This window comes from Strongylocentrotus purpuratus, unplaced genomic scaffold, assembly GCF_000002235.5.
Source record: "Strongylocentrotus purpuratus isolate Spur 01 unplaced genomic scaffold, Spur_5.0 spur5_scaffold_14, whole genome shotgun sequence".
Lineage (NCBI taxonomy): Eukaryota > Metazoa > Echinodermata > Echinoidea > Camarodonta > Strongylocentrotidae > Strongylocentrotus > Strongylocentrotus purpuratus.
In genome coordinates this window covers 8,000,986-8,028,463 of record NW_022145599.1, presented here as the reverse complement: position 1 = coordinate 8,028,463, position 27,478 = coordinate 8,000,986, and the positions used below count along the sequence as shown (strand labels likewise).

At 35.6% G+C, this 27,478-nt stretch overlaps 1 protein-coding gene across 2 annotated transcripts in view; it reads left to right on the top strand.

The window, feature by feature from the left end:
* The first annotated feature begins 1,321 nt into the window (after positions 1–1,321).
* LOC756332 (kinesin-like protein KIF19) overlaps positions 1,322–27,478 on the top strand; it is a 37,377-nt gene continuing 11,220 nt past the window's right edge. The window contains exons 1-12 of one of the 2 annotated variants that reach the window (XM_030984107.1): positions 1,322–1,468; positions 1,807–2,129; positions 3,601–3,681; positions 10,396–10,506; positions 14,740–14,827; positions 18,767–18,903; positions 19,767–19,892; positions 20,517–20,717; positions 21,288–21,545; positions 22,345–22,486; positions 23,218–23,392; positions 23,969–24,060. In XM_030984107.1, coding sequence (XP_030839967.1) covers positions 2,091–2,129; positions 3,601–3,681; positions 10,396–10,506; positions 14,740–14,827; positions 18,767–18,903; positions 19,767–19,892; positions 20,517–20,717; positions 21,288–21,545; positions 22,345–22,486; positions 23,218–23,392; positions 23,969–24,060 — 1,450 coding nt within the window. In that variant the 5' untranslated portion in view covers positions 1,322–1,468; positions 1,807–2,090. Of the gene's footprint in view, positions 2,130–3,600; positions 3,682–10,395; positions 10,507–14,739; positions 14,828–18,766; positions 18,904–19,766; positions 19,893–20,516; positions 20,718–21,287; positions 21,546–22,344; positions 22,487–23,217; positions 23,393–23,968; positions 24,061–27,478 lie in introns of both variants that reach the window. The other variant, XM_030984106.1, reaches the window with a different exon arrangement.

Sequence of the window (27,478 nt, the reverse complement as noted above, 5' to 3'; positions counted from 1 at the left end):
GTCAGTTGACACTGATTATAGGCTTTTTGTTTTCATCGTGCGCGATTATGTCAAAAATAATTCTATCCATTTCCTATAATAAATTAAATACGGAGGCATAGGAAACGCAATCGTATTTGTCTTGTTAGTTTCTTGGATCAACACTGTATTTCTTCCCATTATGATTGGTAAAAAATCAATACTCCTAAGATTTAAGATAAATTGTAATAAATATGAAGAAAACAAAAGACAGAAAATAAAAAGTGTTTTACTTATTTATGTTTATATTTTATCAGTTGTTTAGTTAGTTTAGTTTGTCAGCACTTAAATGTATGCATTATTCTTATCTGACGAGTTTTGTTCTTTTAGGACATATTCATAAGCTACTCATGAGGGACCTTAAATCCACAAGCCTTGCTTTCAACCAAGGTCACCTCATCTTTCTTTTGTAACGCCATATTCTGTAAACTTGTTATATTCATGTCATATTTGTAAAGTGTGTTATGAAAGAAAGATAAATAAAACTTGAAACTTGAAACTTGAAGTGTTTGCACTGAAATGGAAGAGTCTTTAAACGTCCGATGCTCCTGCTCCTATTCCAAGGAAATTTTAGATAGTGTTTTGACATAATCAGTCACAATCGCATCAGAACTGACTCATGAATATCAACAATAAAGGCATAGGGTTAAAGCATATATATATTTCTTCGTTGGCGAAGCAACATGTTTAGGGTAAAGTCATTTCATAATACGGTTCCGTTTCATATCAGTAATGAGATAGTTCCTATAGATACGGGGTCGGTATGTCTGTCGGTTCAAAAGAAAATTTGTCTTGTTAATCATCGAACAAATGATATCAAAAGAGAAGTTAATGTAGGTATGTGTGCATTTTCTTCGTAATAATATAAGGCTATTCAACATCTCACTATATAGGAAAGTTTTTCAGACGTCCCTGAACCATCAGCGACCCTACTCAGTCGTCGCTTGTATACGGAATGAGCACTCATCACGTAGATCCAGTTCTGTGGGGCACGCACGCACATTTGTATACAGTTGTCATGGCAGTAAAGATTACGTAATGCAATCATTAAATGTAAATAATGACATTATTGCGATCAAAAAGTTGCTACTTCGAGAATACTTTCACAACTAAGGTATTGAAATGTATCGAAGAGAATGTGAAATATACTTGAATTTCAGAATTAAGAGTGAAATACTACATGAAACATAATAGCGTAAATGGAGGATGGACGTAAAATCGTAAACAAACTGCTGCATGCATAAGATGCTCATACGCGCGCGTTCGTCTGCGCTGCTGAGCTGATCTGATCGAGCTATAGCCAGCAGCACGTTCGCAAAACCACAGTTCCAAGGGAAAAAAGTAAATGAGACTGGCCAGGAAAACGCAAATGACGGCGCCAGAATGTGATATTTTGACCAATCAACAGGATATTCAACTTTCTGGATTTAAAATTTACAAGCTTTAATAGGTACTTCGCCGGAGCAATGTTATTATTGTTTTAATTTTGCGTTTCATTTGACGGGGATAATTTTGGAAAGTCGGGTTGGCTCTTCGTGCATACAGCTTATTCTAGCCGCATCGATCCCCAGAGCTCGGGGTAGCTCAGCACGGGAGTGGGGACGTCAGTAAACCAGGCAAGCTGAGGCATCGGCCGACAGCCATCCCATCGCAATGTTTTATTCAGTCAGCTTCTTTCTTTTTATTCATTATCACGGCACACTTGTGACCCCGATGATTTGAACAGTAGTTTGTAAGACTAGATTATGCAGTAATAAGATATTGTGTTTTATTTTCTCTGCCACACAGCTCAGTGTTGATAAAAACGGAACGATGCCGTAGTCGGTGGCGAAGATGCCCCCATCATCGCCGTGAGCGGCGACCACCCCCAGAAACTCTCCTTGGCTTTTGTTTTTTATCATCGAGATGGCTGTCATTTTGCATGAAAGCACTTTTATATGGACCAAGGAGTACAACTTCAGACCCGGAGTTACTCCAAATAACACTGACAACAACATGAACTATTTATTAAACATTTGAAACAAGAGAATTGGAATCTTGCACAGAGAAAATATTCTGCTAGCCAGTGCAAAATGGCTAGCAAAAGTGAGTGGAAGGAAAACCAGTTGATGGTGAGTATTAAACTGCTCTCAATTTTGTATCATTTTCACTTCTGCACTGCTGCACACCTAAACATTTCACAACCCATTTTCTCCTTTTCCTTTTTCCTTTTAATATCTCAGTTAAGGCTTTGTTTGTTGTATGACAAGCAATGACTAGGCCTAATCACGGTAGTCTTATTGCCATCAATGCCATTTACCTACTGTTCATATTCTACTCACCACCCGATTGGTGAAACAATAGACCGAAGGATTCAGGGATGATTTCACTTTGTTGATTCGTAAGAAATACTATACCTATCTGAAAGTTATATATTGCATGTCTGTAATTTGCCGCTGGCACTCAAAATTAAAGCCTGAACTATTGTCTTGAAGTAGCTGATGCAGATCCAAAATTGATGCTGATCCAAAAATTTTAATTTATTGAATTTTCTCTAAAAAAAAAAGAAAAAAAAAGTTATAGGGTATAAAAAGAAAAAAAAGAAAAAAAGAGGAAGGAAAGGGGATAGAAAGAGAAAGAATCCTAAAAATGGTCATTTATGACATGAAATTGTACATAGATCTATGTATAAATAATTCATAAAGTAGTGTGTGGCAAAAATAGTCAACTGTGACTGATTGCCAAACAAAAACAAATCAAGAAGAAGAAGAAGAAGAAGCAGCTTTCATACAGCCCTCTGACTGTACATGTACAGTACATTTAGCTTCATCTGGTTTTCATCTGGAGTACAGAATGTACAGTACATGCTTTTATTATTTTGATACCATTATGAGCTGAGAGCATATTGGATTGAAAAAGAGCCCTTAAATTAAATAACTGCTAAAACCATGACTTGTTTATCCTGAGGGGTAAAGTATCTTTTCCCCTTTATACATGTACATATTTACCTCTTGTGCCTTTAACACCCTTTTTTTGTAATTTTGTTCATCTTATTTTAGTTACAGATTGCTGTATTGTTAAACATTGACTAAACTAAATCATATACAGTATGAAACAATACATGTTATATTACCGTACTACATTGCACCTTAACAATTATTTTGTGAATTATTTCTTGGTTATAAGACAAGTAAATTATTCACATTTGGCTTCCACACTAGACGGAAAATCAAATTGAAGTGAGAAAATTACAAAAAAATCTAAAAAAAATCATAGGCCTACCCATAGATATTGAAATAGTTCAATAACTAAGATGAAATAGACATTGAAATAGTTCTGTATGAAACTACTTCTAAATTAATTTTCATTGTCTTGATGACATAATGTGCATTTCTATCTTCCAAATTACCAAGCTCTTAAATTTTTATTAGATGAAAACATTTAAGTCCTGCCACAGCAAAGTAGTAACATAGAGAGTCGTAAACTCTTTCTGTTTGTGGACCAGTATAAACAAATGATTGTGTTGTATGATTCAACTTTTGCTATGCATTATGAATAAAGTTAAAAATAATACTTTGCTTTGTTTTTTTTTCTATGACAAAGGTTGCCCTTCGGATCCGGCCGTTGACTCCTATGGAAGCTGAGAGAGGCTCCAATCTTGTGGCTCACGCAGTGGAAGATAGTGTAAGTAGCAGAAGAAAAGAAAGAAGAAAAGAAAGAAGAAAAAAAACATTCTAACCTTGATCATACTCTGCTCAGAGCCAGAAGGGCATTAATTTTTAATATCGTGTCATACACAATGACCTTCTGGTGCTCAACAGATGATATACATGTAAATGTACTCAGGCCTTAAATTTCAGTATTTTTAGGGCAAGGCCACTTTTCTGTAGGGCACATTCCTACATGTATATTACAGCACAAATAGGAAGAATTGGAAAGGGCACAAAAAATCTCCAAGGCCAATGAGAGGGGCATTGAGGCCAATCAAAGGGGCATCCACGGCCACGGCCTTGGATTAATTTAAAGCCCTGTGTACTCTTGTTTCTGCAATCATTTCCTGTGACATGAGTTAACCATAGGGTTATTACAATTATTTTTCATTTCCTGTGCTATGCCTGCATTTTTTGAGAAATTGCATTTATTGTTGATTTTGTAGGATTCATAAAATGTGTGCTCACCGATTAATATTTTGTTTTATGGTAGTGTACATTTGCTATGTTTGCATACTTTGGTGAAACAAACACTCTTTGCCAAGGGTATCCAAAGGAAATACAGATAATTTGTATCCCTTAAAGTAGGCTTAATATCAGATACATCATTGAATTAGCCACTTTTACGATGTTATCTGGTACATTTATCATGGAGTAAAGGCGATACATTTTTATTTAATGTACACATTATGGGTTGAATCCTCAACCACATGTTAAGTATGTGAATCTGCATGATGATTGCACACAGAGAAAGAAAATGTTATCAAAATTACTGATGTTTGTCTTTATGTGCAGAAAACCACACAACATACATGTATCTTTGTAAAGTTATAAACAGAGTAGTCTGACAGTTTAGCCCAGCCCATAATTTTGTGCTCTGTAAACACTGTTACAGAGTGAAAAATCTTCACAGTGTCACCAAGTTTCCAAACATTTATGTGTCACCAAAAAAAAATGATAAGACAAGTTTTAACCAGAGTTTCTCTTCTGGGTTCATCTTGTGGAAACAATTACTTTTTCAAGGGTATCAGACTTCACAATTCATGTGCTCTTTTTTTATGTTAAAAAACAACAAGTTTACATGTATAGTAAAACTTTATTTCAATAAGTTTATAATAACTGATAAAACAAAAATGGAATATTAAAACTGCCTAGATAGCATAAAAAGGGTTGGAAAGGCCAATACTGATTTATTGAAAGCCACATGAAATTAATTTTGTTTTAGAGTACATGATGACAAATTAATATATAAAATATTGTTCATAAAATTTGACATTTAGTCTGTGCTTATTACAAGTTAGCTGTGCTGTTCACGATAAGGTTTATCAGTCATTCACACTGCACTTTATTGCCGAAAGCTTTTCTAATCAAATATTCAATATTGAATGGCATATATCATAGATGGATTTTGATGCACATGTGATCACTATGACTACTGTACACCATGATCAGTGGAATGTCAGAGGTTTATAGAATGCAGATTGATTGATTGGATTTCCTATTCATCAGGAGGTCTGTACAAGCACTTTGGATTTGGAGCTTGAGACTGTATAAATACTAAAAGCAAACTAAAAGGGGGATTTTTCTCTCATTTTGCTTTACCTTGTACATGTACCGGTACCTGTATTTGTTTTGTACAAATACGCAAATGTACATGTAGGAAGTCCAGATAACACTTTTCATTTCTTCCACTTTATTTCTAAATCCTTTTGGCTTTGTGTCAGTAATTATATGTACGATACTTCAAAAAATTATTGAAATTTAGGGAAATAAAATAAAAATTTAATATGAAAATTTAGCAATGAGCAATTACTATTCAATTTTTTTTCAGGACTTTTCAGCAAAATGAGATATATATTAAAATGTTGCCAATTTGCATGTATTGAAAGTTCAAATATACATGTACATGTACCTGATTTACCTGATATGTACTGTACTATGATTAATCTTTTAAGGCTTCTAAGCAAAAATGAAGTTTAAGAAAGTTGAAGTTTATAACTTGCATGCAGAGAAACGGGAACAAACCGTGTTTAGTACTTAGCAAGAGATATATAACTTGATTTTAAAAAATGAGTAAAAAAAACTCTTCCTGTATTGATTTATGAAGTTTTTGTCCATGTATGATGATAGTCACATTGTCCCTATTTTCCTAAAGCCAATAAACCCAATGATCTTCCTCTTATCCCACCTTGCTTTCCACATCACATGATGAAGCTCGTTTGTGACTTTTTTTTGTCTGAATTGTTGACAACATTGGGTCCTTGAGGCTTGAGCTCATTGTACCAAAGCCCCCCTACGGTTGGTGATCAATAGAGCTTTCATTTACAGCAGGTAGTAGGCAGCCCCATTCAAGTTTGACCTAGCCCATGTCTCAATCCCACTGATTAATCCAGGGTGAAACACAATGGGTAAGTTGCCTTCTTAGCCAGCCATTGAATTCCTGAGGTTAGAAGGGGAAGGCTTCCTCGAATCCACGTACTTCTTGAAGGACATCCATGAATTAATAATATCCAGAACAAGGATGATAAAACCACTGAAGATAGAATAAAAAAGATATTGAGTGAACTATAAACAGTACACGTAGAAGAGTTCCATGACTTTTTAGTGCACAAGGCCTATATAATATTGTCATCTAACTGGAAACCTTCAACAGTTGAAAATGCAATAAAACTAACTTGAACAGTTTATCATGACTGTCAAGAACTTATATGGTTTCTAACCATTTAAAAAACAAAAAGCTAAATGATTTTTACCCTACAGTTTTCAACAGTGTTTCTCCATCTGTACATACTGTACATACACAGTATGAAGTTTTTTTAAGGTTACTGAAAACAGAGCTAATAAAGATATTTGCTACTTTTGAAAAGATTGATTTATTTTGTTTGAGCCCTTGAAACTGAAAATAGATTCACATAGAATTCAATTTTGGGAGAGTACATGTACAGGTTTAATATTTCATAGTTCTGTAACTCCTTTTAAGTGGAATACTAGGCTACTTGAATATGGAAATTAATTGAGAAGGATATCATATGGACAGTATAGAATAATGATGTGGTCTGTATTATTAAAGCAGCATTGCCACATACTTTTTTGAAGAATAAGAAAATGAAGGAGAAGAAGAAGAAGCGGAAGAAAGGGAGGAAGAGCCACATACAGTGTAAGAAGAGGAAGAAAGAGAAGAAGGAGAAGAAAGAGAAGAAGAAGGAAAAAGGGAGAAGAAGGAAGAAAAAAAAAGAGAAGAAGATGATGACATGAAAGATAAATGTTTTTTGTGGGGTCAGTATTAACAGGGTAGCCAATGTGCCCTGGACTGACTTAAGAAACAAATTTGTCGGCCATTTTGCTGTGGTCAGTCAATAAGTCCTTACAACACGTGAATGGAATGTCATTGATTTTACCCGATCCTCATCTTGTCCAGCTCTATAGACCTGAATGGTCAGCACTGGTCAGCACTGGTCAGCCCTGGTCAGTAGAATGAGTGATGCCCGTTAGCCAATCGATTGTGGATCACTAGGTAACAATGACACAGGCCTTTCATCCTTTTTAATCAAGTATGAAAATAGCTCTAGGCTGCCATGTCAATTCAATGCAGAGATGTAGAAAACAAGTACAGATGGCCGTGAACAAATCGCTTTTGTATAATTGGTATTACAGCGCGTTAGTTTTGTGCATGTCAATTTGGTGGTTTTGCCATTACTACTTAATTATTCATGCCTGTGTCATTATTTTGTCCCTGGATTTGCAAATATTGGTATTTGTTTCTAGGCTTAAATATAGCATTACATGTACGCCATTTCATGAAACTAGCTATGAATATGTCATTCACTTTGTTCTTATGTTGTATTCCTGTCATGAGTAGATGTAAACATGTTTTAAAAAATTGAGAACCAAAGAAATATTTAGTGACTTCCAAGTTCCAGCTTATGATTCATTGTGTATCATTTTACATTTTAAATGCTTATTAGTATCATGGTATCAATCTTGTTTTAAACTTTTACTAGCATTATTGACTAATAATGAGTCACAAGGTAATTTTTAATGGCTGTATAAATAATATGTAAATGAGTCACTGGAGACCACTGATCAGTCACTTTTGCTAATGAGTTCATTATCATGCAATTTCGAACGGTGTAACTGTTCATCAAAATGTAATTTCATTTTTTTAACATTTGTAATGCTCTTGATGATGAAATGCTCTTGGGTATGATCAACATTAAACAATCACTGTAATATGACAAGAAATGCTAATACTTGTACAAAGAAAAATAATTTTAAACTGTTGATTTTCAGATTTGACTGAAGTGCATTGCATGATGAATGTCTATATAAAAAAAAAAGCTCTATATGACCTAATGTACTGTATATAATCTCTGACAGTTTTTTCTCATATTTTTGTGGTAGTTTTTATGGTATTTGTTGGTTTGCGACTTACCGGTAATTTTTTTGTTACTACAAAACGAATGAATTTGCAAGGTGTACATGTACATTAATTGTAAAGATATTGTTTGTGATGATCATACATATACATTGACGTCACAATTTATTAATATCCATCAACTACAAGAATTACATCTCACCCAAGGTAGAACGAACAAGACGGGGCCATGACCAACAATTCTATATCAACAAAGTCAGGACGGACGCATACGCTTACTCATTCTTCCCAAGGACAGTTAGGGACTGGAACAGTCTTTCTCCCTCAATTGTAGCCCAACCTTCCTTAAATACGTTGAAATCTGCGCTTAAAACCAACTTAAAACCAGCACCTTAAGTTGGTGGCCGCACACAACGACACACCTCCAGTTTAAACACCTTTACGGCGTCTTTTGGAGGAATCCTACCAAGTACCAAGTACCAAGTACCAAGTGATTGAAAAAATATATTTATCATACAATTTTGTGCAAGGATGATTGATCGATGGCCATTTTAATTTGTTTGATGAAAATTAGATGCAAAGAAGAATTTGTTGTTGTTGAATTGAATCCATTGAATATGAATTACCAAAGAGACACAGAGAGAGGAAGAAAGAGGTGGACTAGATGGGGGAGGGGGAGGCAGAGACAGAAAGAGAAGGGGGTGAAATCTACACATGTGCATGTACACTGTACATGTATAATATGGTAACTGTCATGAAAACAATGAGAAATGAGTAAATAAGAAAAGCAGGTTGATTAGCACAATATTTTTTGTCTCTTATCTTTTTTCATTCAAATGCCTGGTATGCATATTTATTGTACATGTAAATCTGAATAGTGTAGTGTTAATCTTGCATTTTGTCCAAATTAATTCGTTATCGTCAAGCTTCAAGCTTCTTTTACAGCTACATGTATAGGTCTACACTATTTACCTTTTCACCTTTGCTGGGACTAATTCAAATATATACAAAGCATCGTTGTCTCTTATCTTTTGTTTGTGCATGCATCAAGTATTGCTCTTCAGTAATTGCTCTTCAGCGTTCATTTGTCTCTTATCTTTTGTGTGTACATGCCTGGGGTGATACTCTATTTTTGAAGTACATCTGTACTCTATGCAGAATAATTGATTCTTTTGGACAAGTAGTTGATTCGGCATATTCTCTGGAAGAGAGCCAGAAAGATGTTAATACCCTGACTTTGAGCAGACAGTGTTACATTTATTTTGGATGAATGGTTGCAGCTTCAAGCCTGAACCCAACTCTATACCTAGCCCTAACCCTAAACCTACATGTACATGTACATGTAACTTCAAATCCAATAGTAACCCTAACCCTATATTTTGATGAAATACATGTAAATCCCAGAGCAATTGCTGCCAGAGCAAATATGGGATCACGGATGAACACAATTTGTTTTTTACTACCATGCATTAGCACTTAAAGGGATAGTTGAGTTCTATTTTCAGATCGTAAATGCCTTCAAAGTTCATGGTTATTGCTCTTTTCTTATCTATGACATTTTTAGTGCCCTTTTAGAACCTAAAATTGCTATAAGATAATTTTAGACCCCAAAATATGTGAAATTTAGCCAATACGATCATACCAATTCAGCTCCACTTTCAAAAAAACAAGGTGACCGTTAATTAATTATTCAATCAAAAATAACAATACATGAGCCGGCTAGTTGTGGGTAATATAAGCAACACGAAAAGGCCAACAAAAAAGCCAACATCGTCATTGGCTTAAAAAAGACGTGCAAGGCGTTATGTCATTTTTTCAACGGTTTTTTTCAAATTTTTCAAAATATCTAATATTTGTGGTGGTACACAAGTATTAGAAATCGTTATATTTCAGCCGTCTCTGAACCGATTTTGATCAAACAAAGATGATTTTGTCATTTAAATATTATGTTCTTTCAAATTTGACACTCAGTTTTTCATTATCTCACAAAAAAAATTATTTTGTGTAGCGCCCTCTGCAACAGAACTCAACTATCCGGGAGGAGAGTCGCAAAGATTGGTAGGTGTCTGACCAAAGTTTGCATTTACACTGCAAAAATTGGTGAAACTTCAGCAGGCGGTTAAAAATACCACACTCCAGAGGTGGATTTTTCTATTGTGATTTTTTTTTGTGTGTGTTTGCCGGAAGCAACTAACGGCGAAACCCCGGGATGTGAACAAAATTTGACATTTTGTTGTTGCAGTGTAATTACAGGTAATGTGAATAAGAATATTGTAGACTAAACCGACTTTATTTCTCATCTCTTATCCACAGATTGTTATCTTGAGAGATCCGACAGATGACCCAGATGATGTCCTCAGGGCCAAGAGATCCAGAGAGAGGCACTATGTCTTTGACAGGGCGTTTGATGAAACTAGTACACAGGTATGGCGCTTTGTCATTTGTCCCTATCGTCAGTGGCGTAGCCAGGCTGTCATACGCCCCCAATCAATCCCCCCCCCCCCCAAAAAAAAAAAAAAAAAAAAAAAAAAAAATGAAAAATGAATAATGAAAAATGAAAAAATGAAAGATGAAAAAGCGTTTAAAAAAATGAATTTGAGTATAGATCAGTGGCTCTCCCTTCCTAATGCTAATATGATAACCCCCTTCAAAATCTTGACCCACTGACACTATGCCACTGCCTAGAGCTACACATGTACCCTACCACCCTTGATGTTGATGAAAGTATTCAATATTTTAAGATCTTCATGTAAATGTATGTACACTGTAGAATGGCAATATGCTCATACACCAGCATACAATGTAGCTGACAATTATTCCAATTGGAGGAATTATTCCTATGTTTGGGACTTTCAAGTTATTGTTTTAAACCTTATTATATTCCTCTCTTTTTCTAAATTATTCTGTGTGAAAAGTAAACAAGATAGACTAAATCTTAATTTTGCTTTGAGAAATTTCTAACTTTTGCCATGAAAGATTGGCAGGTATGCACCAGTCATGCCACCAAACCGACTGAAAACAGAATGTGGCTTTTTGATGTAATGTAACTTTTAGTTCAGTCTGTTGTCAAGTGGATTCGTGAGACTGCAGTATATGAAATTTTCAAACATTGTGTGACTGACAAAGTTTTGTTTTCTACATGTGAGTTCTTGCATTCTACATTTTTGTAGTCTATAGAAATATGATCTAATAAATTCATCTACGACAGAGCGAAAGTAATAAACAGTGTAACAGATGTTTGGCGCTCCAGGGCAATATTAGGCACATGTAGAAAACTAGAAATGGTATTTATTCAGTACACAGCTTGAAGTGAATTCAACTGGAGTTTTAAGTAATTTTCCTTTCCCAAACAAGGATAATGGAAAATTTGCACAAGAGAGCAAATATGGTGTTTATTATGTTAGGCAACAGGTTTTTATATTTTACCTTTTTGATCATAGATGCATTTACAGCGAGTAAGAACTGATAAGTGGATTGATAGAGTAATTGGTAAAACGTCTGCTCCGCATCTGTGACTTTGTCAATATGTATAACCTAGATTAAAGATTGATTGGATAAACATAAGCCAGTTATTTAAATCAATTTTTCCTTCATTTTAACTTCTTTCAATTTTGATGTAATACTTTGAGGGAATGCATAAAATCCAGAAAGTACCTTTTATCCATATTATATATTTTAGTTCATTGAATGGATAAGTACTAATCCACTTTTGCCTTCCAATAATCCAAACCCTTTTAATGTAAATGGCATTCATTTGGAAATGGTAAAAAAACAGCAGTCTGAAAGCTCTGTACCTTGAAACCAGTGTACATGTAATAGAGCAATATTTCAGGAAGGATTAAAAAACGGGGGAAAAGAGGTTAATGTAGTGGACGATGAAAGCCTGTAATGAAAAGGAGATTGGATAAAAAAAGCTCTGTTCCACATCTGTGACTCTGTCAATATGTACATTGCAGACTGATGATGGAATGGGCAAACATCGAAGAAGGAAAAAAAAAATCGACAATTTTATTATCCTTTGGTTAGAGCTACTTGTATATTTAGGGAGGGATATTAATTAATTTTGAAAATTCTGTAATGCAGTAATCCACCGTTGCGTAGAAAACAGCAGCTATAAAGTGGACCTCTATGTGTTAAACGTGAACAGAGTTACTAGTTATTATACAACATCCATTTATTCATATTGAAGAGCTGTCAACTCTCCATTGGTTTCCATAGTTACCAAACAAACAAAAAGTCATCCTCACTTTTCAATCAAACAGAGTATAGAGTGAATATAATGAATCATTCACATAAAGATCATCACAGTTTTTATCGATCTCCTCCTGAATAAATATGTTGGAGGAAGGTTGCTATGGACACAGCTGGCGAGATGGAGAGGCATCGTGATGATAGAATGGAGTCTGTTAATCATTAATTTCCCAAATCCATTCTTTTTTCCAAAAAATTATAATGGCATGGGGAAAACGTGATACAGGATGATCATGAATAACTGAGGGGGTTCAGAAAGGGAAATTATACAAGTTCTGATGCTGACTACAGTAAGAAATATATGCCTTTTTGTCCAAAAAATTTTTTTTTTTGAGAAGAGAGAAATTCAAGGTTGCAATTGACAGCAGAACACTCTTAATTTAAAAAAAGAGAGAATATCAATTTGAAACCTTGACTTGTATATTGCCTATCATCTCTCTAAAATTTAGTTCCGTTTTATAATGAAATTTCTAAATTTGGCAGCTAATTTTCTCAATGAACAGATCTGGAGGGTGCAATGTTTATGTACTGTATTTTCTCTGTCTTTTGACCTTGCATCCAGCAATGGGGCATTGTTGTACAGTAGCATTACATTATCTAATCTTAAAACAAAACAAACAAAACAAAACAAAACTTTATTTAATTTCTCTTCCACCACCCATCTCATTATTTTTTTCACTTCTTTGTTGCCTTTACACTTCTGTCATTTGGCCGATTATTATTATTATTATTTTATTTGGCAAAGCAAAGTGTATACAAAAGATTTACATAGAAGAACAAATCATACAAAACAAAGGATGAAAATCATTTTTTTGGTTTTAATTATCGTGACTTCCATGAGCATTTACAAGTTGCCAGGAATGGGGCTGGCAAACTGAATCACCAGAAGGTCCCCCTTTCATTTTTGTCCTCTTTTCAACATGAAGTTTTCTTTTGTTCTCGTAATCTTCTCGCTTCACAAACACAAATGCTATCTTCGTCTGCACATCACTTTGTATCCCAAGTAAACATTATTCATAATGAATTCTAAATTTAGGTATTAAATCTGAACCACAACCTTTGCTGGCAGAGAGAACATATTGTATTTCTCCATCATAATGTGCACTGAAGGTCTCATTTGTTGCACTATATTTGTTTTACTGAATTAATCCATGGTGATTGACAATGTACATGCATATATCCGTTCATTAATGAAAGAAAACCATCCGGGGGTAGGCTTTATCAAGTTGCCTATTCAAACTATCTGTTCTACTTCACTGGAGCAATGCATTTAAAAAATCTTTATTTAAGATAGAAAACAAAAAGAAAAGATAGTTTGCCACACTTCAAAAAAAAGATTAATTTCATTTTTTACACTGATGAATGATTACATTTTGATCGATACATGCATTTCGGTACCTGTGAATGGATAGGAAACAAAAAGAAGAGATAATTTGCCACACTTCAACAAAAATAAAATTGTCATTTTTTTTTACACTGATGAATGATAACGTTTTGATCGATGCATGTATTCTGGTACCTGAATGCTCCTCCTATTCATACTCAAACCCATGTTATACCTGACAGAGTACTTTACATTTTCCCCTTTAAAAATTAGGAAAAGAGGAAACAAAAACCAAAGTTTCCAGTTGATACAATTTCTATACCGATCATTTGCCATTGTATCATATATGACAAGTACATCAATTTGAAATTGATTGATAACAGTTAATCAATATGATTTCTGTCATGAAACATTTACACTCTGTATGTACCTATTATTCTTTCACTTTCTAATATTGGCTATTGAATTCATGCAATCATAAAATACAGCGGTATTGATTGGTTTTAATTGCCAGCAACCTAGAGCCCCTAACTCGTTTTTATCTGCTGCCTTTGTAGTATCACATTTTAATCAAGTTGATTGCAAGTCAGCAGTGCGTTTGTCTGGCTCGGCTCTGTTGCCATGGAGATACTGCAAATATTACCACGTCTAGATAGAGGTATTGTTTCAGGATGGTATTGAATTGGTTGGATGAAAAAGGATGACAACTCCAAGGGATAGAAGATGTGATGATGAAAGTGTTTGAGTGCTCCACTGGAGCCTATCCTCGATGCCAGAGCGGAAATTAAATGGTTTATTCATACCAGCATGCCAATAGTATTATTGCTGTCTGGGCAATTATAGCTAATGGCATAAATTAAACTAAATGAAATCTTTTGACAAAAGAAGCAAATCTACTAGTCCAGTAGAAGTTATATAAGAGTAATTTGTAAAGGCCTTTTTCATTCCTTTGAAATAAATTTCATAGAGGTTTTCTTGGTATCCTTGTCAGAATAGTTTTTTGTCTTCTATTGCACAATTTGTTTGGAACCAATGAAATTGTGTCCTATCAAGATTTTTCTTTTATTTATTTGTATTTTCAGGCAGAGGTCTATGACGTAACAACCAAGGACCTCATACAGCGTGTGACAGAGGGATACAATGCTACTGTCTTTGCTTATGGAGCAACAGGTACAAAAACTTTAACAACTTTTATTTTTATTTTTACTTTCCTTGTATCCACCAGAGTGTATTCAATCTATTGCGATTCCCGTCTTTGATGTATGAAAAATACTGTTCCTTTAAATCAGTGTAATAATTATTTGTACATGTAGTTAACACGAGCTCCTGTGGATTTGTTTCTTTCAAGGATCGTATGGATTCTACACTGTCAGATATACATACCGGTATTTGTTTCATTCCAGACTATATTACTGTAAAATACCTCTATTGTATGTTCTTTTGGCTGCCGTATGGACATTTTTGTGTGTATTTATGAAGTTCTTGCTTAGGAAATATGTACATGTAGAACAAGGTGAATGAAATATAAATTCCAAAATTGATCATTGATAAGAAACAATTTTTCTCATTAGAATAGATTGATAATGCACTCTGGTCTACAAAATATGAAACTGTGTTCTCCACTAGCATTACATACATGTATAAGGTACATAAACACAACAAAATATACAATTCAACAGGAACTATTCAAATGAAGAAAACAAATTCTTGTGCATTAAATTTTGTTTAGTAGAATTTGTATTTGTTCCTTGCTAATTGTTTTCTCCTAGAATGATGCTTATCAATAATGAAAAGATTATTATGACCCAGTTTTAATAGAAACCAAATTTAAACCATCACTCAGACTCAGCAAACATAAATGAAAGCAATTGAAAAAAAAATTATAACCAGATCCTTAGATTGTCCATTCAAGATCTGCCTGTGAAATTGAATTTCAAAAGCATTTTGCTACCACGCTCTTGTCCATTATTGAAACATGTATCCTTGGTCGCTGTTAAATCACCTGTTAAAAATCGATGGAAGGTTTGGAGGGATACGAAAAGGCCGCCTTCATCGCCCTCTTTTCATGCCAGCGTGTTATTGCTCAAATCAGGCATGAGCTAATCACACCAATTCCACATGTTGTTATCTTCCACCTCTGTCTCTTTCTCTTTCTCCCCTCTCCCCCCCCCCCCTCTCTCTCTCTCTTTCTCCTTTCTTCCCCCTCTCTCCCCCTCACTCTCTCTCTCTTTCTCCTTTCTTCCCCCTCTCTCTCTCTCTCTCTCTGTACATACATGTACAGTATATCTCTCTTTCTCTCTTCCTCTGCCTTTCTATTTTTTCTTGAGCTCATTAAAAGGATGTGTGTATCCCGTCTCCTTATACATGTATCTCCTCTTCAATTCTTCCTTGCCCCTCTTTCTACTCCACTTTAACCTCATCTTTTCTCTCCTGTCCTCTCCTCTCCTTTCCTTCCTCTCTAATTAGTCTATCCCTGTGTCCTCAACTCTCCTTTGTCCTGCATCTTCTCTCAGCTCCTCTCATTTTCCTTTTTTTAATCTCTTTCCTCTGAACTCTTTCATCTTTCATCTTCATCTTGTATTTTCTTGTCTTCTCTCTTGATCTCCTCTTTCTTCTCTCATTTCTTGTCTTTTTTCTATTTATTTTATCCTGTCATCTCCTCTGGTCTTGTCATCTCTCTTCTCTCTTCAACTACTCTCCTCTCTTCTCTCTTTCTTTTTCCTTCATCCCTAGCTCTCATTATTTCCTCTATTCATCTTCTGTCCGCCTGTATTTTTTCTTCATTCCTCCCCAATCTCTCTCCATCCCCCCTCTCTCTCCATCCCCTCTTTCTCTCACTCTCTCTCTCTCTCTCTCTCTCTCTTACTCTCTCTCTCATATTCTGTGGATTATGATTAATGTGGGGGTGTATTAATGACGTCTGTGAATCACATAACACCTGCTAGCACCTAGTTAACATTCTCCCGAGAATGTTGGTATCATGAGAGGCAGGTGGAGATGTATTGTTGCAAACCGAAGATTAGTCGCTGAATGATTTTATCATACTCGGTGAATACTGAATACGTCTTGAGCGAGCGGATGTTTCGCCAATAATTTGATGGATTGCTTGTTTCCCCGCTTTTTCTTTTAAATTGAAATCATATCCTCAAGAATGAGTGGGCGGTCAACATGATATTATATACCTGTAGTCCACCTGCGGTGAGAAGGAACAATTCTTAAAGATTGTTAATCCTTCTGCATGTTTTCATTTTTAAAATAAAAAAAATGGATGACTTAAAGAAAATGCTTGTTATTAGTCTTTTTTTGTTGGTGATAGTTGCTGATTTTCTTCTCAAGAAATATATCAAAAGAATATGGTGCATTATTTGAAAGTAGCCTTTCTTGGATGACATGTCACTCGAACTAGATAAATAGGCAAATTAAAGAAAATTAAGTTTTCAATTGATGCATGAAGTCATTGTATCGTGCCTGCTCTTTTAAATCTTGACTGATTGAAACATATCAAATAATCAATCTAAATATGTTCCATGAGCATGTCTCAAACTTCCTCATAAGTAGGGCTGTCAGACTCAATGAATCATAAAACTTTTAGGAAAAGTTATGTTTGCATTCCTCATAGTTTTTCTCTGGTATAGAGGTCATCTCGCAACTTCAATTGACCTTGATTGATTGCACAAATCATCTTGCATGATTGTAATTCATTCTCCATGGTTTAAGTAGAATGATGAATATTTATGGTTTAAGAAAAAGCAGGTGATTTTTATCTTTTTAAATTGTACACCTGCGTCATACAAACACTCTGACGAACGATTTGTGACGTACATGTACACACCAATATGCGTGCTACAAGTAAAATAACAAGTACCAGTCAGATTTGTCATTTCTTAAAAAATCATCATCTTTATTGTACACATCTTTATGAAAAGAATATGTGCGTGATACATGCCATGTTTCTCAAATAACAATTTTAATATTCATAATTTATGTCTGACGAACGCTCTGTGGCGTACACACCAATATGAGTGCTACAGGTAAAACAAAAAATACCAGTCAGATTTGTCAATACTTAAAAAATCATTTTGATTGTATATCTTTACAAAAAGAATATATGTGCATGATACATGCCATGTTTCAATAATAACAATACTATGATTTCATGATTTTTTTCCTGATGATAGGATAACTATCATAGTAAATATGTGTAAATGGGGGTGGGGAGTCTGCTTGTTTTAAAGCTTGATAGCTTTTTGAAGATGTTTTGTTTTCTTAATTTCTTTATTAGTTTTCTTGACAAGATCTTGTATTTCTGTGTCCATATTTGTGAACCCTCTCTGGACCCTCAAAATTTAAACTTTTATACAGATTTACATTATTAAAATGCTTACAGACCAGGGAATAATTTTCCTCAAATTTTTTGATTAGCAATTTCAGCCGATGGATAAATATTTCAAATGCAATTCTGTACATTTCTATGGAAGAAAACTGCTACACAAAAGATATTTTGTGTAGCAGTCATGCGAAAATGCATAGCAAATTGCGATGCGATACCAGGAAAATTATTCCCTGCAGACCCTAACATTTCAAATTGCAACCCCTGAGAAAAAAAACAGTAGCATGGAAATCGGATGAATATCGTGATAGTAATAATGAAGGTGATGATGATGATGATGATGATGATGATGATGATGATGATGATGATGATGATGATGATGATGATGATGATGATGATGATGATGATGATTATGTTTATGATTATGATTTTGATTTTGATTATGATTGTGATAATCTTTATGCTAAGCTATGATTTTGATTATGATTAGAATTTTGATTTTGATTATGGTTATGATTATGATTATGACTGACTATGATGATGATCATATTTTTAATTAGGATTAAGGCTATGATTATGATTATAATTATGACTGTGATTATGACTGTGACTACGACTGATCATAATTATAATTTTAACCCCTGTATGATTATGAATAAATGATTATGGTTATGATTATGTTCATGGTCATTATTTTGTTTATGTTTAAAATTTTTGATATGATTATGATTATAATAAGTCTTTATTTCTCTCCCTCTCCTCTCATTGTGATTGTACAGGTGCTGGTAAGACGTACACCATGCTTGGTACGGACGATGAGCCAGGTATCATGGCTAGAGCTCTCAATCATCTCTTCACTGAGATGGAATCTAAGAAAGAAGAGAAGGTCTTCTCTGTCACCATGTCATACCTGGAGGTGAGAAACTTGATTCAATAATTCCTTTTACTATAAGCTGTTCTAGTTCTTTCATGAGGTATTACAGTCAAACCTGCTTAAGTGACCACATATCTATAATTAAAACATGTACTAAAGGAACCTGTCTACAAAGACCACCTGAAGACAAAGATCCCTTCTTGTTTTCCCTCGGGAGGTCACTATAGACAGGTTCCGAAATTTCAGCTACATACACAGATGAGTTGGCAACATGTGCAAGTATTTAACGTACATGTAAAGTAGTCTGTTTGAATTATGACGGAAACAACAGCTTGCACAAATTTCTGTGACCCTGTTATCTGCAAATATATCTGAATATTAAATATCAGCTCATACACTGGGTAGTGATAAAATAAAATTAGTAAACTCCTACTTGAAGTAGGGAATTCCATTTCTCAGAATTTAATTAAGTACGTTTTAATCATTTACACCTAAAAAAATGGACTGTGAAGCGAAATCAGTCTACACTGTCATGCACAAGTATCGTGTAAGAAGCCTTTCAACAAACTCTCTTGAAGAATTAGGATATGTAGGAATTAGAGGATGTTTTTGCCCACATTGTCTCAGGCATGTTTAAATATTTATAATATCTAATTATTGATATCCCTGTTTCAAAGGAACTTTGTCATGAATAAGAAAGTTTTGGTAAAATTCAGCTCTGTACAATATATCCTAAACAACAGATCAAGGGTGATTTTTCGATGTTCCTGGTAAGAATATTATTTTGCTCCTGTTTTAGGTGTCTCCAAGCCAACAAGTAGGGAGAGAAGATAAAGCATTACCTCCTCGATCATGTACTATTATTGAATATTCACGTCATATTCATGGTGTTTATTCACTTGTAGATCTACAATGAGATGATCCGAGATCTCCTGTACCCATCGTCAGGTTTCTTAGATTTAAGAGAGGATGCATCGGGTAATGTTCAAGTAGCTGGTATCCAACAGATCTCAACCACTTCCACAACAGAGGTAAGAAATTCACTTGAATTATCAAAAAACATTTTGCCTTATCTGTTTAGGATCCGTGCCAGTATACTTTATTAAAAATGTTAGCTTCTAATATTACTTCTGTGAAGTGAAATTTTAGTATTTTTTTATTAAGATACACTCTTAATGGAGGTAAAAGCGCTTACGAGTAGGCTCACAAACAATCATGCAACCATATTCTGATGTGGGTTCTGTGTGCAGAGTTTTATTGTTTCACTTTAATAATCTGATCATAATTACCATCACTATAGCCACAATCATCACCATCTTAACCATTATTTCCATAATCATAAATAATAATTGGTTCATTATCGTTGGACATCAGGCTTACTTATTTCAGCATTATTTTGACCATTGTCACTATTTTGTTGTCAGTTCTGTCATTAAAAAAGAACTATACTACTGGATATTTATGTTAACTTTCTATTTTATAACTTTAAACCATGTAAAATATATTATATTATTCAATATTGGAATATATATCTGATTTCTTGTCAAAATCACTGTTCTGTTGGAAATGAAAAATAAAAGTGAGAGTGAAAATAAATCATCATTATCTGGTGATCTGAATTTCTAATGAGATCATGTTTCTGATAATATCGACAGATCATGAACCTGCTGATGCGAGGCAACAAGGAGCGTACCCAGGAGCCGACGGCAGCCAACAAGACCTCCTCCCGCTCCCATGCCGTTCTCCAGGTGACGGTCAAGGAGCAGAGCAGGATCCGTGGCACCGGCCAGCAGATCAAGATTGGAAAGCTCTTTATGATCGACCTGGCCGGGTCAGAGAGGGCCTCTCAGACCAAGGTTGGTAGTCTCTTGGATAGGATGTTGAATGAAGATCGTGTGTGTGTGTGTGTGTGTGTGTAGGAGGACGGCTACGGCTTGTCCATGTGAAGCATTGTGTTTTATGTAGAGAGTAGGGCAAAGGGATGAAAAAAAATGTTTAAATGTCCATCTACATACTTCAGCACTGGGGGTCACAGAATTATTTTGTTTTGCACCTACTTGACAAAGTGGACTGCCAATTAATTAGAATCTGATTTAGTGACTGATAAATGAATATCCATGACAAACATGAAACATTCTCATTTACTGTCGAACATTCTTGTAACATATCGGTTATATCATTAATTGATATACCTACAGATCCAGGATTTGTTTATCAGCAAATCTATGTAGCATATAATAACCGAATATTGTAATATGTTAGATAAACGGATTAGGAGTTGTACCTGTGTTTATCATGCATTAAATTTGTCCTTGCTTTGTTTGGAACAACTTGTGCTTTAATATTCTGTATTCTTTTACAAGTAAACCTCAACTGTGATGCAACACCTCTTTATTATGATATCATTTTACTTTCCCCCTTATTAGAATCGTGGCAAGCGGATGATAGAGGGCGCTCACATCAACCGCTCGCTGCTGGCTCTGGGCAACTGCATCAACGCCCTGTGTCTGGGGGGCAAGTACGTCAACTACCGCGACAGCAAACTGACCAGACTGCTCAAGGACTCGCTGGGTGGGAACTGCTACACTGTCATGATAGCCAACATCAGCCCTGCGGACTACCTGTTTGAGGAGTCTAAGAACACACTGCTGTATGCTGATAGAGCCAAGAAAATCAAACTAAAGGTAGCGCAACTAGTCCTAAAACTTGCCATAATAATAATAAATAATAATAAAATCCGTGCTTATAAAGCGCTTACCACAAAGTCTCTAAGCGCTATAACGAACAAAATATAATTACATATTAAACATAACAAAAGAGTGCAAATAAACCTACAAATATACATCAATGTGAACAGAGTAAGTTAATCATCAAAGGCAATTTTGAATAAATGTGTTTTAAGACAATTTTTGACAAACTTGATCCTCTACATGTGGGAATTATAACTAGGAATAACTGAAAAGTTAATATTTGCTTTATGCTTTTTTTTCAAAGACTTTTAATTTTTACATATTAATTTGATATCTACTCTATGATATAATGAACATTTCTCTTCTGGACAGCCAGTAACTTGCTTGTGCTATTGACTTAAGGTTCCTTACTTTTCCCAGAGATAAGCCCTTTCATCAGATAATGTTTTTGTTCTACCCATATATAGTAAATAAATACTTTGTGGGAATGAAAATTCTATGAGATACAGTATGTATAATTTTGACTCACTTGTCATAAGACCCAAATGTCATTGACTCTTGAGATTATTCACTTGCCCATAGAAATTACTCGGGTCAATATTTGCAAAAGTTCCCAAAGATGTTATCATTCATGACTAGGAGAGGACCTAAAGCCGTCGGTCCTCTGGTTGCTTACTAACAAGCATTTATGTTTTCTTAACAGTCAGGTAAAATACCACCACTAAACCACTATGTGAATGTGGTGTATTTGAATGTATTTGTTATGCATTCTAATTACATTTTTTTATTGCAGGTCAAGCCAAACCAGATGAATGTGAACTACCACATTGCCCAGTACACTAACATCATCACAGAGTTGAAGCAGGAGATAGAGAGACTGAAAGGCAAGATAGCTGACCGTCAGACAGATGCTCTCAAAGCACAAACCTCTCATTGTGAGTATATCCATTTCTTTTGTTTATCTGTCACACTGAAGTATGGGCAAATAGGACGTATGCAATTTTATAAATGTTTACTGTCATATCTATCTCGCAAACCTTCAGAAGAACATTGTAAACAATATTAGATGTATGATTCATGTACATAATGTCAGTGATATCAAGTTGTGCAAAAGTGATCTCTAAAATATACAATTTAATATGACATTGGTGTTTGAATTGGTATTTAGATTACCTTGAACAATTAAAATAATTCATAACTTTTTTTTTGAGGGGAGGTGGGGGGGGGGGGGAGAAAGGGATGGTGGGGGAAGGGATGGTGGGAGAAGGGGTAGATAACTCCATTCAAGTCTAACATTTTCTTCATGTGATTTTGTACATTTGGAGCTATCAAAATGTTTTCCCCATGTGAAATGCAAAATGCAGAAGACATTTTTTGTGCTTTCTGTATGTGGAATTTATGGTCCTTTATATGATTACTCAATATGTAAAGGGAAACCTATCCATAAAGACCACCCAAGGGGGACAAGAAAAGTGGTCTTTATAGGCAGGTGGTCTTTATGCACAGGTTCTTTTAGTACATGTTTCAATAAGAATCCAATTCAAGGGAAACACAAATGTGGTCTTTGTAGACAGGGGGTCTTTCTATACAGGTCGTCACTACAGCAGGTTTGACTGTATATATGTGTAAAACTAATTGAGCTATGGTCTTGTTTTTCTCCGTGTAGCTGGACCTGAGTTGTCGGCCACCCAGCAGAGCAGAGAGGAGATGGATCATCTTAGACACCAGCTGATCAGTAACTTTCAAACCCAGATGGATATCAGACAGAAACTGATGAATGTTGAACAGGATACATGGGAGTTATCACTAGAAGCTGAAAGATACCAGGCCGTCTTAGCTGAGTAAGTATATATTGTGCTGTCGGAGGGTGGGGGGGGGGGGGGGGTTGATAAGGGAAAGAGTAAGGATAGAACATGATTGATAAATTTCAGACTCAGATGGATATCAGACAGAAACTGATGAATGTTGAACAGGATACATGGGAGTTATCACTAGAAGCTGAAAGATACCAGGCCGTCTTAGCTGAGTAAGTTCTTCCATAGTGATATGAGGATGAGAGGAGAAGGGGGTTAAGGGGGAAGGGTGATCAGTAACTGTCGAAATCCAAAAAGATATGAGAGAGGAACTTTAAGTGTATTGGAGTTATCACTGGAAGCTTACTTGTTTTGAAGGATAAACAGGTCATTGTGAGATCGAGGATTGCATGTCAACAAAGAGACAGAGATGAAAAAAGAATAAAACTCTAAAAAGAAAGGTCAAGACCATACATATATATATATTGAGAAGACTGCAATCAAATATATGAGAAAGAGTATGAGAATAATCCAGAATGTGTAACCTATGTGTATGAAAAGAGAGAAAAAAATGTTGCATTATGAAATATCTAATATATTCTTTTTGTTCTCTTCTTCTTGAAGTTTTGAACAGGATAGATTGAGGCAGCATGCTCCCAGTAAGCTGAGAGGAGTGACCAGTAGTATGGGAGTGGACATGGATAACAGGGACAAAGGTAAGTGAGATTATTGGTCTGGATCCCAGTGATTGTAATAATGCTTTTAACTGATGATGAGTCAGTGGGTATTGTCACGTTAAATTCTAAATAGCACATTCCATTTAAGAAAAATACATTTAAAAGAGTTTAAAAAGTTGGATTTTTATATATAAAAGTGCGAGAATTCTCTGACATGACAACGGGTGTTCCAGAATATGTAGGCGTGAAGAAAATGGTCTAGGAACGTAAGAGGTAGCTGTACTATACAATTTTATTACGAGCTTTCGGCTTGTGAGACCTTCTTCAGGTTCTGAAGTGCAAACACATACAGAAACAAATACATCGTAAGAACAAATGTACATGGCATACAAACTTAATATTACTCAATAATAGTCAAGCATCATGAACATAGCACAAATTAGAACGAGAAATACTTTCGGAATAAACTTAGAAATGATTATGCAATTTTAAAGTGTTTTACCTTGCTTGTGTGTTGGGCTGTCGGTGTGTTTATTCAGTTGATGTGATATATGTGAACGTGTAATAAGGGATGTGCGGTCAAGTGTGGATTACTGACCTGTGACACGGATGTTACTGATCTATGACACAGCCGGTGTCATGACCTGTGTCTAGGGAGGGGAGAGGGAGGAGGATAGAAGGCTTCATTCAAATACATTGGAGTGTACGCAGTCCGATAGGTAGCAGTATATTGACTCTACATTGTATAACAAATGCAAGGATAAATGCAAGAATAAAACATGAGAAACAAAGACTAAAAATAAAATTAAAATTAAGATCGAATATCTGCATTGAGGCAGTTTTTTTATCATATGATCAAAAGTTTAAGTGCGTCTGATATGTCGGTGTGTTAATTGCCTTATTGATCAACATTGATCCCATCTGGGTGTAGGGTTTTAAGTTTTGATATCCAAAAAACATTCTCTGTGGAGGATTGTGTGGCGTGATTTGTTGTGGATTCATTCGATTCCGGTGATTTGAACATTGTCTAGTGAGTGGGACGGAAGGTTGAAGTGTTCTGTGTATGGTAGTATTTTGTGTTGTGTTGCCGAGGGGAAGTTCTTTATTTCGGATCGTGTGTTGTTGAACCGTGTGTATAGTGTAGTTTCTCTTTTGCCAACATATTGTTTGTTGCATTGAGTGCAGGTGATGAGATATATCACCCGACTGGATTTGCATTTGATGTGTGAGGTTATGGGGTATTCTTGGTTAGTCACTGTGCTTCTGAAATTGGAAGTGTTTGTTATGTGTTAGTAGTTAGTTAGTAATGCTTTAATACATGTGTTTCAGCGTCATCATTCCATTCATATCTTTTTCACCTCAAAATCATCCATGGTTTGCAATGTTGTGTTGATCGAGATGTTTACGCTAGTAGGATTTTGAAACTAGGGCAGAAGACGAGTGAGAATTTGGGAATGATTTGATTTTATGCATTTATATCCCATTTATCCCAACAAACAAAATACATATTTTTGTATTCATTAATAATAAATAAATCTAAAAAAAACGGTTAAAAAAAAAAACTGAACAAAAATGCCGACCGTAGATTTTCAGATTTTGGGGTCGGTCGCAAAGGGCAATACAACAAGTTTTTATTTTAGGCCTTAGGCATGGGGGTCCCGAGTTCCTTTTCGTTTTGGAAGGGGAATGGGTGTCTTGCTTTAACGAGTACGTCCCGTAGCGTGTGCCCTCGTCTGTACAAAGTTGTTGGATGTTTAGGAAAGACGGCTTTGGTTGTATTTCCTTGTTGTAGAAGGGGAAAGTGTTTTTTCTTTATGCCTTGAATCTTGGCAGTGGCGGGGGAGAAGGGTACCGTACAGAAGACGGTGTTCTTGTGTTTTTTCAGAGCGTGGTTTGTATTTAAGTAGTTCCTCTCTGGATTTTTCTTTAGCTCTTTCTATTTGTTGTCTAACCATGTCTGGTCGGTAATTTCAGTCTTCAAAGTTCTGTTGTAGCTGTTTGAGGTGGTGATCTTCACGATTAGGTTTTGAGCAGATTCTTCAAATTCGTAGTGCTTGGCTGTATGGTATGCTTTTTAGGGAGTGGCTAGGGTGGCAGGAGGATGGCAGGAGGTATGTGTGTGAGTCCATAGGTTTGGTGTATAGTTCTGTCTCTATTTGGTTATTCGATAGTTTGAGTGAAACGTCGAGAAAGTGAGTCTTGTCATTAGATGATTCAAATGTGAATTTGATACTGTAGTTGGGTGTATATTGTTCATTTTTTCTTGCAGTTTGGAAAATGTTCTGGGCGAGCCTGTCCAAAGAAAAAAAGGTGTCGTCTATGTACCGTTTCCATGAGTTTGCCAGGGTGGGTGATTGTGTTGTGTTGAGTATTTGTTTCTCTAGGCGGCCCATGAATATATTTGCGTAGGTGGGGGCAACCGGTGTACCCATTGCTGTTCCCTCAATTTGCTTTTTTTTTCTCCATTGAACTGAAAATTATTTAGTGTAAGGATGAGTTCAAGTAATCGTATTAAAGGGATCGTTAAACAATGTTAAATCTGAGATACACAGTCCTTCATGTTATCAGTGTCTGTGATATGGTGAAATATTGAAGCCCTAAAAAAAATCGCGCTTCAAAATGATCAAGAAGTGCCTCAAAAAAGTAAAAATCTTTGAGTGACCGGTTTTATCATACTCGTTTTCCCCAATAGACTGTGTTTTCAAAATTTGTAATTGCAATCATTAATAGCTTGATAATCAGACAGGCGATCGGCTTGTAAAAGTCATGGAGTTCCTGACTGACCTAAAGGTTTATAATTACCATTGCAGCATGAGCTAAATCAAGGATTATTTCTAAAGGATCTAAGACAAAGTTACCGGATCGTATTAATTGAACTGTAGGTGGGTTCTGTTCCTTTCTAGTGTTGAGGGCTTCCCGACAGGCTTCAATGCCTTCTCCGTGTGGTATATTTGTGTACAGAGAAGACCCGTCTGCTGTTGCCAGTATGGTTCTTGGGGAGAGGGGTAAGAGTCTATGTTTATTGCTTGGATGTGGTTCAGAAAGTGTTGTGTCTTTTATGTGGGAGGGCAATTTTCCGGTGAGGGGGCGTAGGTAGAAGTCCAGGTATTTGGAGATCTGTACTGTGGGGCACGAGCAGCCTGAAACACTTGGTCGGCCTGGATTGTTTGGTTTGTGGATTTTTTGAAGAAAGTAGAGGTTGGGGCAGACAGTAGTCTTGGGTATCAGACCTTTTTGTGTCTGTAGGTTTATGTCTAGTTCTTTTACTACTTTTTGAACTTTGTCAAGATGGGATAGAATGGGGGTCCTGTGCCAGTTCTTTGTAAGTGCTTTCGTCTGATAATTGCCGTGCCCCTTCTGACGTTTTATTCTTGCATTTATCCTTGCATTTTCTTCACACCTATATATATATATATAAAAGTGTGAGAATTCTCAACTCTGACATGACAACGGGTGT